The sequence below is a fragment of the Saitoella complicata genome (genome assembly GCF_001661265.1).
Source record: "Saitoella complicata NRRL Y-17804 unplaced genomic scaffold SAICOscaffold_31, whole genome shotgun sequence".
In the NCBI taxonomy this organism is placed as follows: domain Eukaryota; kingdom Fungi; phylum Ascomycota; class Saitoellomycetes; order Saitoellales; family Saitoellaceae; genus Saitoella; species Saitoella complicata.
This window is the reverse complement of record NW_017567022.1, coordinates 117,252-132,378: the sequence shown is the minus strand read 5'-3', so window position 1 is coordinate 132,378 and position 15,127 is coordinate 117,252. Positions and strand designations below refer to the sequence as shown.

The window sequence follows — 15,127 nt, the reverse complement described above, 5'->3', positions numbered from 1 at the left end:
AACCTTTCTAACAGGGACCTTGACCTCAATAGCCCTAGTCTCTCTTTGGAAATCGTTATTGAATGTGCTCAGAAGGCGAGTGGAGCGCGCGCTATGGTGGATGTCTTGAAGGCTTCGAACCAGATGTCACAGCTCTGGCAGGCAGCAGCCGCGAAAGCCATCCCGCACAGTGGCCAACACAGGGCTCCCCGAGTGACGGATATGCCTGCTTTGTCCGAGACACACTCGGCCTCTGGCAGTAGCGTGGGATCCTCGAAGTCTGATTCCAATGACATCATCCGTGGCCTGCAGAAAGAAATGCAGGAACTAAGGATGAACTATGAGAACCTTCGTGCTCGGCAGGTCCCTCATAACCCAGGGAGCGGCTGGGCAAACAACGTTGGCAATGGGAATGCAACCAGAGGTCAATCCGTCAGATTCCAACCTCAAGGTGCTCGCATCCAAGGCCAACCCATGAGGGATACGAAGCCTGTTAACTGCTACAACTGCTACGAAGTCGGGCATATTAAACCGGACTGCCCACACCCACCCCTTGATGTTCAGGAAAAAGCGGCTCTTAGGGTTGAAAGCAGGAGGTTTCGACGCCAATGGGGAAGCCCATCCAATGGGAATCAACCTCAACAAAGAGTCCTACATGGTTGAGGCCATGATGAGGACATGACCGTGGGAACAGGCCCCGTGGGAACAGCTGATGAGGCGTCCCCGGAAGAGCTGGACGAGGCTGTCCGGGAGATCCGGGAGTCTTACTTGATTGAGGCGCGTCGTAGCGCTGAGGTCTTCGCTGCTGAAGCGAACCCTAGGAAAAGGGTCAATATAGAAGACCTTATGAATGAAGGCGACGAACCGGTGGAACCCCTTAGGCAGCCGAAAGCGACAAGCAAGAAGAAGGCGGCAATCCGATACCCGATCAAGGGTATGGCTGGAGTGACACCGTTTGATCTTCTCGGGGCAATGAGGGATCCAACTTTGGGTCCGCATATGTCATATATGCAGTACCTTGACGAAAGTCCGCGGGGTAGGGCTATCCTGTTGGATGCCCTGAAGTCGTCTAGGCCCAAGGTTGTAAGGAAGAAGAAGGTTGGCGCTGATGGGATGTATGTGGCTAATGCCTATGCTGTCGATGGAACCTGTTTCCCAGGGGCAAAAATCGTCGAGGTGCAGGAATTGGTACCGAAAACGTTCATGGCGGCATCCAAAGTCAATGGAACAGCGATTGAGCTAGTTGTTGATGGCGGTTCGATGGTGAACTTGATGCATCAGTCGGAAATCGACATTCTCGGACTTACCTTTATTGAGGATGAGACCATGTCTATTCGTGTGGCGGATGGAAGATGGATTGCACTCAAAGGGTATGTTGAGGCAATGGTAACTGTGTCTTCTGTTACACAAAGGGTCCGGTTCTGGATCCTTCATACCAGGAAGTCGTATCGAGCCTTACTCAGCAAGAGCTGGTTGATCCAGTGTAAAGCTTGGGCTTCCTTTGAGGATGACTACTATATCATCCGCGGCAAGGACAATATTGGGCATGTTGTTGCTCCGGTTGGGGGTATAGTGCCTACATACATCCCAGATGTATGTCCCAATCGAATGGTCAATGTGCCGAAGGAGGCTGTGACAAAGGGGATTGCCCGCGGCAGCTATAGGGTCGACAACGAAGAGTCAAACGATGACTATTCTGGAGATGAAGAGGATAGCGCCGATGACTATGACTTGGAAGAAGAAAGTGATACCGACTGCTTCATTGTTGAGGTAGCCCTGACCAAGGATGTTCGCCGCATGAGGGGGTTCGATGATGAGGATATATCCTCAATCACTGTGGAAGCTGGAAGCTCCAAAAGCGAGACGGATGATGAGCCGGATGGGAATCCGAAGGATAACCCTAACCCTAAGGATTTTCCTTCGGCGGCCATTAGTCCCTTGGTCGCTATGAAGTTGCGGGCTGCGCTTGTGGTGGAAGGTGTTACGAGCGCATTGAGTGGTGCTGAGGATGGGAGTGAAAGGATTGAGAAGGGGAGGACTAGTGAGGTTCAACTGGATAAAACCTCGAGAAACAAAGGATATGAGATGCTGGCTGGGACCAGCGATGGAGTGGTGGAGAGAGAGGTCTCTACTGGTCGGATTTGACATCGGATTGGCATTCAGCATTATCCTGTGAAGAGGAGACCAGAAGTACGGGACCTAAGTCAGGTCAGTATGGGAGTGATTGATGCTTGGTGCGAAAGCATGCAGTTCAAAATGGGTGCACTGGTAAATACGCCAGAAAGAGAGGAAAGAGTCAAGCGCTTGCTGTTCACATACCAAGACGCCTGGGCCCGGAACATTCGCTGTACAAAAGAAACCGACTTACTGCAGTTTCACATTGTATTGGAACCAGGAGCGCGCCCACCAAAGATCAAAGTGCGAAACTGGAGTGTTGAACAGCAAGAGTGGTTCCGCAAGACCCTACCGTTGATGGAAGAGGCAGGGTTCATTACCCACTCTAGGAATGTCTCCCCTGAGCTGTTTAAGCAACGAGGGAGATTCATTGCTGGTGTCAAGTTGGTTCCAAAGAAGGATGGGAGTTTTCGGATGACCCACCCGTTCATGGCATTGAATGCTGTGACCATCAAGGCTCACTACCCAGCCCCTAGGGTTGAGCCTGTTATTACGGGTCTGGCTAAACCAGGGATGATGGTATGGTTTGGAGGAGACGGGTCAAATGCATTCTGGAGCATTGGCGCTACTGAAGAGACAGTGCCGCTGCTGGGATTTGTCACCCCTTTTGGGGTATATTATCATCTGCGCATGCCTCAAGGAGTGACGGACGGTCCGCACTTCTATGCGCAGCTTGTTGACTACACATTTGGTGAGATCCCAGGCCCAGACCCTCACAAATCCATCATTGGAGACCATGGGAATGTGGACTTTTACCCATACCAAGACGATAATGGGTATGCAGCTTCTGATTTCGAGACTGCATTCGAGTTTGCCCGAACCAAGTACTTCACTCGAGTGATATGGAGTCTAATGTCGTTGGCTCCGCATAAGTCTACAATTTTCGAGGATCACAATGACATTTTGTCATGGCGGATCACGAAAAACGGCTTAACAGCAATCCCAGAGAAGATGGATAAGTTTCGGGACTGGCCAATGCCTACTACACAGGCTGAAGTGTCCTTGTTCTTCGCAAGTGTGCAATATTATCGACATAAAGTCCCGGGTTTTGCGGGATTGAGGGCCCTGTGTGTCGGAAATGAGAAAAGGCCAGGAAAACCGACTAAGGCGAAGGAAAAGTCGATTGTAAGTGGAGAGGGGAAGGGGAATGACCATGAACCTTGGTCCTGGAATGCTGAAAAGCAGGCTGCATTCGAAAAGGTGAAGGAACATGTTTGCATTGGACATATTTCGGGACCCGATCAGGCCCTGGATATTCATATAGCTTCCGACTCAAGCGGAACAGGGAGTGGAGCAGTCGTCTTTCAGGTACAAGGACTCAGCCCTGGCGAGGAGGCAAAGCCTACCCACAAGAGTAGGGAAAAGGTACTGGCATTTCTGAGCTTTAAGTTCACGGGAGCCGAAACTCGGTATACAACTACCGAAAAGGAGGTTTTGGGCGTGGTTTGAGCCGTGGATTATGCAAATAAGATGAGTTGGGTGTATGGAGGCAAACTGGTACATGTGTACAATGACCATTCTGCTATTCTTAACCTGTTCGGTAAGGAAGAGTCCTGTTCTGGCCGAGTAGCAAGGTGGGAGCTATTGCTCAGTATGTTCAACCTGAGGTATTACCATCGACCAGGGAAAACAATGACAGTTGCCGACGGACTGTCCAGGATACCTACCCGGGCAATGTCTATCCCAGACCCTACCGTGGATGATATTGATGCATTCACAGTGGAAGCTCGAAACAACCCAGTGCTCGGTGATCCCTGGTACATCGATGTGGTGCGGTACTTACGAAATCGCACTTTTGAGGAAGAATGCGACCAGAATTACCGACGCCGAATCATTTATATGGCTCATCGGTACTCGTTACAAGGCATTGACTTGTTCTATCGAGAGTCAGACGGGAAGTGGGTTCCGTGCATAATGCAGGGTCAGGTCAGGGACGTCCTGACTAAAGCGCACGACCTACATGGACACTTTTCGGTGGGACAGACCTTACGGAACATTGTAGGTCGCGTGTGGTGGCCTACTAGAGTGAAAGATACACAGGAGTATGTCAGGACTTGTGAGGCTTGCCAGAAGGTGGGTCCATTGCGCCCAAGTGTGAGCATTAAGCCCATTGTGCAGTTACAACCATTCGACATGTGCGGGCTTGATTTTGTCGGAAAGGTTACGCCAGCCAGTCGGAAATCGGGATACCAGTATTTACTTGTCTTCGTGGACTACTTCTCGAGATTCGTGATCGCCAAGGCTGTCCCTTCCGCAAGCTCAGAAGTGGTCGTTGATTTCATGGAAACCCAAGTGAAACCGATGTTCGGCTTGCCCAGGGCATTGTATACGGACAATGGTGCGCATTTTACGGGGGGTACAACCCCAGATTATTGCAGAAACAATGGTATTGTGCACTTCACCGCACCAGTGTCTGATGCTGCTAGTGTCGGGCTAGTGGAGAGGGTCAACCAGTTGATTGAGCGGGGTTTGGTACGGAAATGTGTTACAAGGGATGATTGGGAGGAGTTCCTACCTGAGATCATTTGGGCTATCAACACTCGATGCATTCGGGTCCATGGTTACTCCCCAGCGCAGATTCTTTTCGGCTACAATGCCAACCGCCCGGTTTTCCCATTCCGATCTACCCGAGAAGCAGCTGTGTTACTCGTTGGGAGTCCTGAACAGAGCACCCCGGCCGCGCTGTGGAACTATTCCGTCCGTCTAGCACAAATGGATGAACTGAGGGTGCATTCGACAGAGGAACTTGTCAAGTACCAACAGCGCCAGGCTGAGATTGGTCTACTGAAGCGCCGGACTCGCCCTCCTCGAGTTGCGGATCTGGTTCTAAGGAGGAGAACTGATCTTGATAATCAGAGGGGTAGGAAGCTTGAGCCTAGGTGGACGGGACCATTGTTGGTTGTGAAGGTTGCGCATCATGGGCGCTCTTGTTGGCTTCATGAACTTGGGACCCCTCAAGGGAGCATAAGAGGTCGTTTTCAGATGAATCACCTGAAGGTCTATTGCCCTCGTGAGGAAAGCCAGTTTGCTGAGGGATATGAGGATCCTAAGTGAGTGAGTGAGTATAATTGTCTGGGTGGGTATATTGTTTGTGTTTCAGTTTGTTTCTTCCGGTGTTACGGAAGCATGGGGCATTGCTATTTCGCTAAATGGTCTGATTCATTGGAGCTCGGGGTCGAGCTCATTCAAGAGGGGGGATAAGCTGTGGGCGCACTATTTCGTTTCGGGATTAGTCAGGGCTCTTACCCTATATCTAGTCGTCGAGGGGGCTTACTCCTAGACCTTACCAATACCCAATACACTGCTTTGTTAGCTCCGAGATACTTTGCCTTCAGCGGGGTGTTTTCGAAGGTTTAGGGTTAGGTTTAGGGTTGCACAATGAAGCGAATACTTGTGTCTTGGCTAGCCATTTCCTAGCACATGCCAGGTATCAAGATGAGACCCTCCCTCCACAATCTCTACTCCCCTGAAATTTTGTTATGGCGGTCACCCACGCAGCAGGTCGTGATCTTCGCGTTTCCCAATTCGGAACGCAGAACCGAGATAACCGCGGGTGTTCCTGCTCGGACGTCACGATCTGCACCTGCATGTGTCTAGAAGCCCGCGCGTAGAAAGTGCTACTCCACCGAAGAGCCAACAGGAAGCATCTGCCAGCACCGCATACAGTCGCTTGATCCGTAGCATATAGACAATGGAGCCGCCTGATTCGACGCATACATTCAGACAAACCGTCTCTCCGACACTTTCTTCAACGACGACGAGGACGGGGACGACCAGTACCACCACAGTAAAACCAGAAGCAGTCCCGTACGAAGAAATTGACGCATGCGAAATGTTCCTAAACACCTACGCCTCCGGCTCCCTCCCCCCCGACATCTTCACCTCGATGACCGGACCCTCACCCGTACCCGTACCAGTACCACCCCCCTCCGCGTACGGCTCGATCATCGCGAGTGATGGGGAGGTACATGCGCCTAACCCACCCGACGAAAGTGACAGACAACGCGAAACTTGGAAATGTATGCTCTTTTTTGTACAGAGAGTGTTGTGCATGAATGCTGATACTTGGTGTGTGTAGATCAAGACCATTTTTTAGGCGCAGGAGGAGATCAAAACCTAAGAATGGATTTTGAACGATACGTGCAGATCGCGACACGACTAACTTCTTCCAAAGTCGGTAACGTATCTTTTTTCGATGCGGCGGATCAGTATATACTCGGTGAAGTCGTACAACCCTCTCCCTTATCCACCAACACCTCCTCCGAAACCGTCTTCTCCCTCTCCTCACCTTTACGCCGCTCAACAGGAATCTGTGCACATGCGTTATTGCATGCACACTTGACGCCTGTCTACACTATTTCGGATATGAGCCTGGATTGGAGGTTTAGGGAGAAGCCGTTCGTTACGGGTGGGTTGCGGTTGAGGGCATACATGGGTGCACCGATCTACGCTTCGGGACCGTTAGGCCCTGGCTCCGAACGACATGCCCTTGGGGTACTCTGTGTCTTGGACGACAAACCACGCAACTGGACGCAGGAGGAACAAGCCCTCCTCCGACACGTCGCGGATATGGTCGCGGAGGGGTTGGAGAGTCGGAGGGGGAGGAGGATGGTTGGGGTGTTGGGGGTTATGGCGGAGGTTTTGACGGAGTTTACCGCTGGGGGGATGAGGGGGGGGAAGGCGAAGGCGAAGGCGCAGCCTGAGCCGGGGTCCGGCGAGTCCGACAAGAAGGCTCAGGCTGCACCTTCGCCGGAGTTGGCTGGGAAGGAAAGAGAAGCGGAGGCGGATGAGACGGTTTGGGAGAGGGCGTGTAAGATGATTGGGAAGTGTCTTGCTGAGCCGTTCGATGTTGATGACGTCGCGTGGATCCATCCTGGGGAGAATAAACGGAGTGAGGTATGGCACGTCCTCGAATCGTGGCACGATCCGCGCAAACCTCTCCATGTCGACTCCCACTCTTCGGCGCGGTCGATTGCGGCGAGTGCGGTATCGACGTTATTCGAGAAAGAGAATGCAGAGTTGGGGGTAATCATTGACGCCGAAGAACTCGCACGTACACCAGCCCTCCAATTCCTCTTCCCACCGACCACAACCGCCCTCATCCTCGTCCCCGTCCGCCTCCACCGCGCGTCACATACCCCGCACTCCGTCCTAACCCTCTACACCACCCACCCACGTCCTCGATTGTCCTCGGATGAGAGAGCGTTTTTGTATCGGTTCGCGAGTGCGGCGGTGAGTGAGCAGGAGAGGGATAAGTTGGCTGTTGCGGATGCGGCGAAGGCGTTGTTTATAAGTAATGTGAGTCATGAGTTGAGGAGTCCGTTGCATGGGGTTCTTGCTAGTGCGGAGATGTTGGAGGAGACTGGGCGAGTGACGGCGAGCTCTGGTGGTGGTGCTGGACTCGGCGGAGAAGGAGGAGAAGATGAAGGAGGAGGAGGCGGGTTGTCGGTTGAGCAGAGGGGGTTGGTGAGGGTTATCAGGAGTTGTGGAGGGGTTTTGTTGGAGGTCATTAATTCCGTCTTGGACTTTGGGAAGATTGCGCGTGGTGGTTGCGGCAACTCTACAGACAATCTCGGGAGGCGAGGATCGAGAGTCGATGGGGAGGAGCATGCTGTGGTTGATTTGGTCAAGTTGAGTGAGGAGGTTGTTGAGAGCTGTTTTGCTGGGTTCCAGTTTCGGAGTGGGAATGTGAATGTTGGGAATGGGAGTGAGTCATTGATGTTGTTGTTCGAGATGAATCCGACAACACCGAGCGAATGGCGCTTCCACACTCCGCACTCAGCAGCGATTCGAAGGGTATTGATGAACCTCATCACGAACGCCCTCAAATACACCCCAAATTCACCCACTAACCACGTCCGCGTCACCCTCTCGAAAACCTCTCCCACCTCCATCACCCTAACCGTCGAAGACTCCGGCCGTGGCATATCTCCCGATTTCATCAAACAAAAGCTCTTCCAGGCTTTCCAGCAGGAGGATCCACTCGCGATGGGCGCGGGTTTGGGGATGAGTATTTGTAAGAGTTTGGTGCGGGAGACGTTGGGAGGTGATATCGAGGTGGGGAGTAGTGTGGGGAAGGGGACGAAGGTGTTGGTGCGGTTTAATCTGAGGCTGGCGTTGTGGAGTGGAGAGGAGTTGCCGTATGAGGGGTTGGATGCGTATCGGGTTTGGGTTGAGCCAGAGCAAGAAAGGGAAGAGGTCGGGATAACGCCGGGGGAGGTGTTGTTGGAGCAGTTTGGGGCGAGGAGTCGTGCGGCGGAGTATTTGGGCGGGAATGTGGTGCAGGAGGTTGAGGAGGCGGATATTTTGCTTGTTGGTGAGCGATCTCGGATGGCTCTAGATGAGGCGCCCAAGGACAGACTTGTCGTGATGCTCTGTTCTGTTACAGAGAGGAAGCATCTGAGCGCCGATATGCGACGGAAGATGGGCGAGAACGTTGTCGTGGTTACTGTTCCGCATGGACCTGGCAAAGTTCGCGCGGCTGTTCGTGCGGGGTTAGAGAGGATTCACAGGAGAGGAGAGGGAAGTCCGACCTTGACGAGTGCGGTCGTTACGGCGATGAATGAGATCTCTATCTCATATCCGCCTGAGACGCCGACGACCGTAACGAGTTTTGCGACGACCGCGGTTATGTCGGAGATGGACGACGCGGAAGTGGGGTTACCGAGCGTGTTGGTGGTGGAGGATAACCCCATTAACGCCATGCTCCTCAAAACCTGGCTCAAGAAGAATGGGTATCCGCACTACCATGCGGCGAATGGACAAATCGCCGTCGATGCCGTCAAGAAGAAGTTTTATCCGATTGTATTGATGGATGTGCAGATGCCTGTCAAGGATGGCTTTGATGCCACAAGGGATATCCGGCAAATTGAATCGGAGCAAGATGGAGGAGTAGGAAGGAGAGCGAAGATTGTTGCGTTGACGGGGTTGGACACTCCCGGGGATGTCAAGAGGGCGTATGAGTGCGGCGTGGACGAGTTTTTAACGAAACCTGTTAGTTTGAAAAAGTTGGGTGAGATCTTGAAAGGAATTGAAAAGGCGAGGCTGGCGGTCGGTTAATTGATGGATGGAGCATGAACTTATGAGGATGGATGACCATGGATCGGATGGATATCCACAACTTGGGATTTCTGGGTACATTTTTCCCTAATGAGGGAAATGGGGTATACCCGGCATATGGCGTTTATTTACTTTGCTTTAGACAAGACGTTTTTGGTATTTGATATCATTGGATAGTGAATATTGGGTCGTATTATTGGCTTTAAGTCTTGACCCTCATGTGATGGTTCCCATCGTCCCGTTCGACCTACGTGTACGTCAATATTAGAAGGTTAATATTAGAAGAAGTCTGGGGTGTTCGATGTAACCCTAACGCCGGACACCATCTGCCTATGCGATAAAATTGTAATTGGTGTTCATTGTAAACCCCGCCGTGAACCACCGCAAAGGGTAAACCCGTCCCTGATCCCGTCACGACTGACACTCATTGGTATCGTCCCTCACCTCGGTACATCATCCACCATATCGTCCACAACCTCCCACTCAACAACGACCCTCTCAAAAACCTTTCGCCCCTTCGACTTCGTGCCCTTCCATCCATCCACATCAAGCCAATCAACCTCATACCTCCCTTCCTTATCCTGGCCTTCCAAAGCAACAGACTCAAAGTACGTATTGAACCATGTATGCGACATCGTCGTCTGCACCAACCCAAAGAACGAGTGGTGGTCGATCTTGATGCAGATATCTGTTGGGCAGACCAGATTCGTGCTAGGAACGCAGCTGTATGTTGCCGGCGCTGTGTCTGTCGTCTCCTGGGGTGTAAACGTATGTATGGTGTTGATCTCCCTTCCCTCCTCTGCAAACACCGCAACGGAAACCTTCAGACCCTTCACTCCTCCATACACCATGACCTTCCTCAACCGTATCCGCTGGTCGACATATTTCCGCCCATTCCCCTGCCATTGCTCCACATACTGCAAATATCGTCTCTGACTCCGGATACTGACACCATTCCCCCAACCCGGCTTCATCCGTTTCGCTGTGAATAGTTCCATGGCATCGTGTGCTGTGTAGGATTTGTATGCGATCAGGTATGCACACGCAGCTGTCCCCGAGCGGCCTTTTCCAGCTTTGCAGTGTAGAACCGCGACGTTTTTCTCCGATGAATCGAGATGTGTGTGGAGTGATTCAACGATTGCGGGTAAGAGCGAGAACGGCGGCGGGTGATGATCGACAAACGGATGATGCCACACCCGCCCCCTGAAATCCTCATCCGCGTACTCTGCCCCCTCGGCTCTAAACTCCCATACCGCGTATCTCTCACCATACGTCCCCTCAAGATAGCGCTGCACCTCTCTCAATGGATTTCGGTACAGGGTGCGAGGGAAGGATGGAGCGGGCATGGACATGACGATGATTTGGGGGGTGAGGTGGCAGAGGTCGAGGGAGGTTTTGGTGAGGGGGTCGTGGTGCCGGATTCGGGGGGAGGAGATGAGGGTGCGGAGGAGGCCGAGGAGTGGGGACATGATGGATCCGAGGAGGCCTGGGTGGGACATGGATGTAACGTAGACATTCGCAACGTCACTGCACGTGATCGACACCTTGACTTTTGACGTTGACGTTGACGTACACGAAAACCTCAATTGCAACACCGCGAACAGCTTGGACGGCACCACTACGCTCGAGAGGATCGATCCAGCTTCGCGCTGCACCTGTATGCTCAGATCCACCGCCGCCTTCACACGTCGGATCCATCTGTTTCTGCGCTCAAGAAACATGTCCACATCTTCACGAACCTACAACGACGCGGTAAACGCCCTAAACACACTCCAAACAAATGCAGCAGTCCTCGACGCACTCCGAAAATCCGGAGGAAAAATGAACGCGACCTCACTGCCAGAGATGCACGAGTGGATTCGTCGGGTGGGGTATACCGCTTCTGACTTTGACAAACTCAATATCATTCACGTCACAGGTACGAAAGGGAAGGGTTCAACATGCGCATTTGTCAACTCTATTCTGCGACAATACCAAGCCAAATACTCCAAACCCCACAAAATCGGTCTCTTCACCTCACCACACCTCAAAGCCGTCCGAGAACGCATTCAGCTGGACGGGGAACCCATCCCAGAACCTCTCTTCGCAAAATACTTTTTCGAAATCTGGGATCGTCTCGAATCCTCCGCCTTGGCCGAAAACCTCGATCCGGCCAATAAACCGGTATACTTCCGCTTCCTTACACTCATGTCCTGGCATGTCTTCCTCTCCGAAGGGTGCGATACTGCGATCTACGAAGTCGGCGTAGGCGGCGAATACGACTCGACAAATATTGTACAAAGGCCCACTGTCACGGGCGTCACGAGTTTGGGTATCGACCATGTTGCGGTTCTGGGAGGTACGATTGAGGAAATTGCGTGGCATAAGGGCGGGATCTACAAAAAAGGTGTTCCGGCATTTAGTGTGGAGCAATCCTCACGGAGCGCGCTGGAGTTATTGAGGAAGAGAGCGGAGGAGAGAGAAGCACAACCATTCGAGGTCGTGCCGGTACATCCTGCAGTACCCCAGATCAAGATGGGATTACCGGCCGTGTTCCAACAGTCAAATGCATCCCTAGCAATGAACCTCGTCGCCTCGCATCTCCCACACGTCGGTCTCCCAATCCCCGACCTCGCCAAAGACCTACCAGAAGAAATGGTTCGTGGTCTCGAACGCGTCAACTGGCCCGGGAGATGTGACGTCCGAGTCGAGGGCGAGACTGAATGGTGTCTCGACGGTGCGCACACGACTGAATCCCTCGAAGCAGCTGGTGTATGGATCGCCACTCGATTCTTGCAAGAAGATCGTCCGGGGAAGAGGGTTCTCGTGTTTAACCAACAGACACGAAACGCGACGGAGTTGCTCACGACCCTCTACACCACAATCCGCACCACCCTATCTACATCTATCCCCACAGGCCCCATCTTCGACACAGTCATCTTCTGTACAAACGTCACCTTCAAAGCGTCCGGCTACAACAGTGACCTCCTCTCCATCAACACTAGCGCAGACGACGTCAAAGCACTCACCGTCCAACACGAACTCCGCGATACTTGGGAGAAGCTCGGAGCAGGTGGTGATGTGCATGTGTGTGGGACGATTGAGGAGGCTGTTGGGGTTGTGAGGGGGGTGGAGGCTGAGGGGGGGAAACAGGTGTTTGTTAGTGGGAGTTTGCATTTGATTGGGGGGGTTTTGGTCGTGCTTGATAAATAGGTACGTGCGGTAGCATAGACGGGGAGCAAATATCAAAAAGATGTGATGCGTGTTCAATCTAAGACTCGATGCTCATATCTTATAGCTACTCATCATCCCCAAACACATCCCCATACTCCCAAATCCCCCTCCTCCCCCTCCTCGCCTCCCCCTCCTTCTCCTCCAACCCCGTCAACACCCCCGCAAACGCCTTCTCCCACCCCCGTTCCTTCTGTGGCACGACACGACACATCCCCTCCCTCACCATCTCCGCATTAACACTCTCACTCGGATCAACACTCGCGCTATTCGTGGGGTCGTAGAGGGTGAGTTCGAGTGGGGAGCCGCCGGGGCTACGATCGATGCATGCGACGAGTTGGCGGTTTGTGATGAGGGAGGCGAGGGAGGCGCGTGCGTCGAGGGCGTACTCGCTTCCGGCAGGTGGGGGACGGATGAATGATAATGTTGCCTCCTGTGCTTGTGGCGGCAACCCGGAGGGTGCGCCCAGTCGGAGGTTTGCGAATGGTATGTGTTCGGTGTTGCCGTAATCCACAAACACCACCTCCGCCTTTGCAGCAGCACGATCGACACGTCTGACGCGAGCCCGGTACCACATCCCATCCTGGGCCGATTTCGCCTGAAGTTGATCCCCGACGCGGGGTGGACCAGACAGGGAAGCAGCGGACGAGGCGACTTGGAGATCCCGCATGAGTATCTCGAGTTCCTGGATTTTGGGCGTAATGAGCTGTACCCAAAACCTCCCCTGACTCTCAACCTCCGTGACGACAACATCCACATACTCCCTCTCCCCACCCCCACGCCCACTCCCATTCTCCCCTCCCTCTCTTACCACAGCCGCCTCAGCTTCGGGTTGATAGTCCTTCCACACACCCTTTTTGGTTTCTTTCGCCCTCCCCTCCGCCTCCCTTAACACCCCAGCACCAGGACCAGCGACATACTCCCCAACCCACCCCAACCCCCCCTCCACCATCCCCACTCCCACATCCCGACCCCCCAAGAACATAGCTCCCATAAATGCCCCCCCACGATCAACGTTATTGATCTCAACCTCGACATCGCGCTGCAGGAACCTCCGGGTCGCATACTCCAATGCCTCCTTTCCGTGTGATTCGTCCGAGCGTGGGGAGCGTACGTCACGGAGGACGAACGTAATCTTGGTTTCTCCTTGATGTTTGAGGAGGATTTTAAACCTGCTGCCAGAAAACACATGCTCAACCACACCCCCAACCCGCCCCGCCCGGGTGAGCGCATTGATATGCCCCTTCGCCCTTGTCACGCTCTCACTCGCATCCACCACCCTCCCAGCCCCCACTGCTCCCGGTGGTTTGGGTGACCACATGCCAACATGTGAATCCTGCGCCGCAGCTTCGGCCGCGATGAGTGCGTCGTAGATGGAGCCAGGCGCACGATGGGTGTCGTCCGCTCTATGCCTCAGGACGGACAACCAACCTTTTTGGACGCCCTCCAGCCCTACATTCGTATTCGTGTTGCCGACGGTGACGGTCGCGACATCGATCGAGTCGGCATTGGAAGCGGCAGAGGGTTTGGTGGTGGAGTCGATCTGGACGCGTACGGTTTTCCCGATCAGTCGACGACGGAGCCACTCCCGCGCGAGAGTGACGAAGGGTGCTTGTGCGCTGTCGGTGGCACGGGGCGCACGCAGCGACGAGAGCCGGATTCTGCGTTCCATGTTCTGGGCTTCGACGAGGATCGTATCGGCTGACACAATCCTCACAACAACCGCCTCGAACCCCTTTTCCTTCCCCAGTGTGTTGGTGGTGTTCTTCCACACCCCAACCCCCGCACCCCTCCCCCTCGCCTCCGTAGCACGAAGCATACCCATCCTCTCCACACCGACCATACCACTCATCCAATCCACCACCCGTCCCAAGCCGGACGCGAGGATGAGAGCGCCGATATCACCCGCGGGATGGATGATGTTCGCGACGAACTGTCCCCCACTCGACGTAGTCCCCAAAAGCTGTACTTTGACCGAGCGCTGGAGGAGTCGCGCTTCGGTGAACGCTCGTGCCGCATCCCCAAATTCCTCGCCCGCATCGAGGACGGCACCAGTGGTGGGCTCGGTCCGTGGGGAAGTGGGACACCGCACCCCGCCGAGGATGAGGGGGAGGTATTGGTGCTGGGCGGGTGACAGTATCAGACGGGCGCGGACGAGATCTCCGGCACGGACTTGTTCGATTACGGCGTCGATTTGTTTGTTTTGCCATTGTGCGAGGAAGGAGGCGGGGTTGGGGGGTGTGTCGTAGGAGGCGTAGATGTTGGAGGTGGGGGCCCAGAGGCCGAGGGAGGCGGAGCGGGCGGATGACTCGGCTTCGGTGTAGGCTGCTGTGTCGTCTTCGTCGCAGGAAGGAGTGGAGCGGAGTTTAGCCCATCCAGCTCGCAGAAGGTGAAGAGCGAGATCCTCCCCCCCATCAACCCAAACCCTCGCATACTCCCTGCCTGCAGCGGTATACACAACCCTAAACCTCACGACCTTCCCCACCACCATCTTCCTCAAATACTCCCTCGCGTCCCATGCACCATCTTCATCCCCTTCGCGGCGGAGTCTGGGGATGGTGATGCCGTGGATTGCGATTTGACGGGTTTGAGAGGGGGAGGAGGGGTTCTGGAGGAGGAGGAGTGTTGGGTCTGGGAGGATCTGTTTTATTTTTGCGGTGAGGGTTGTCATTGTGTGGTTGGTTATACGTGGCAGGAGATGAGT

At 53.9% G+C, this 15,127-nt stretch overlaps 4 protein-coding genes across 4 annotated transcripts; 2 read left to right on the top strand and 2 right to left on the bottom strand.

The window, feature by feature from the left end:
• Positions 1 to 5,986: 5,986 nt before the first annotated feature.
• On the top strand, positions 5,987 to 9,213 carry SAICODRAFT_28142 (uncharacterized protein; the record flags this gene model as incomplete). The annotated part of the gene is made up of 2 exons (XM_019167094.1): positions 5,987 to 6,173; positions 6,233 to 9,213. 2 exons carry the CDS (start codon positions 5,987 to 5,989, stop codon positions 9,211 to 9,213), a joined length of 3,168 nt encoding a protein of 1,055 aa, XP_019020916.1.
• Positions 9,214 to 9,468: 255 nt separating this feature from the next.
• Positions 9,469 to 11,149, bottom strand: SAICODRAFT_32292 (phosphatases II). The gene has a single exon (XM_019168171.1). It carries the CDS (start codon positions 10,710 to 10,712, stop codon positions 9,654 to 9,656), a length of 1,059 nt encoding a protein of 352 aa, XP_019020915.1. The 5' UTR covers positions 10,713 to 11,149; the 3' UTR covers positions 9,469 to 9,653.
• Positions 11,150 to 11,347: 198 nt separating this feature from the next.
• On the top strand, positions 11,348 to 12,432 carry SAICODRAFT_32289 (Mur ligase; the record flags this gene model as incomplete). The annotated part of the gene is made up of 1 exon (XM_019168170.1): positions 11,348 to 12,432. A coding segment is annotated over exon 1 (1,001 nt), but the record flags the coding sequence as incomplete, so codon positions are not given.
• Positions 12,433 to 12,490: 58 nt separating this feature from the next.
• Positions 12,491 to 15,094, bottom strand: SAICODRAFT_62713 (uncharacterized protein; the record flags this gene model as incomplete). Its single annotated transcript, XM_019169935.1, has 1 exon — positions 12,491 to 15,094. The coding sequence occupies one exon, from the start codon at positions 15,092 to 15,094 to the stop codon at positions 12,491 to 12,493; it is 2,604 nt and encodes an 867-aa protein (XP_019020913.1).
• Between the last annotated feature and the right edge of the window lie 33 nt (positions 15,095 to 15,127).

Bases quoted from the DNA above. Each gene is read 5' to 3' on its own strand.
- SAICODRAFT_32292 (XM_019168171.1), bottom strand. From the start codon at position 10,712: ATGTCCCACCCAGGCCTCCTCGGATCCATCATGTCCCCACTCCTCGGC.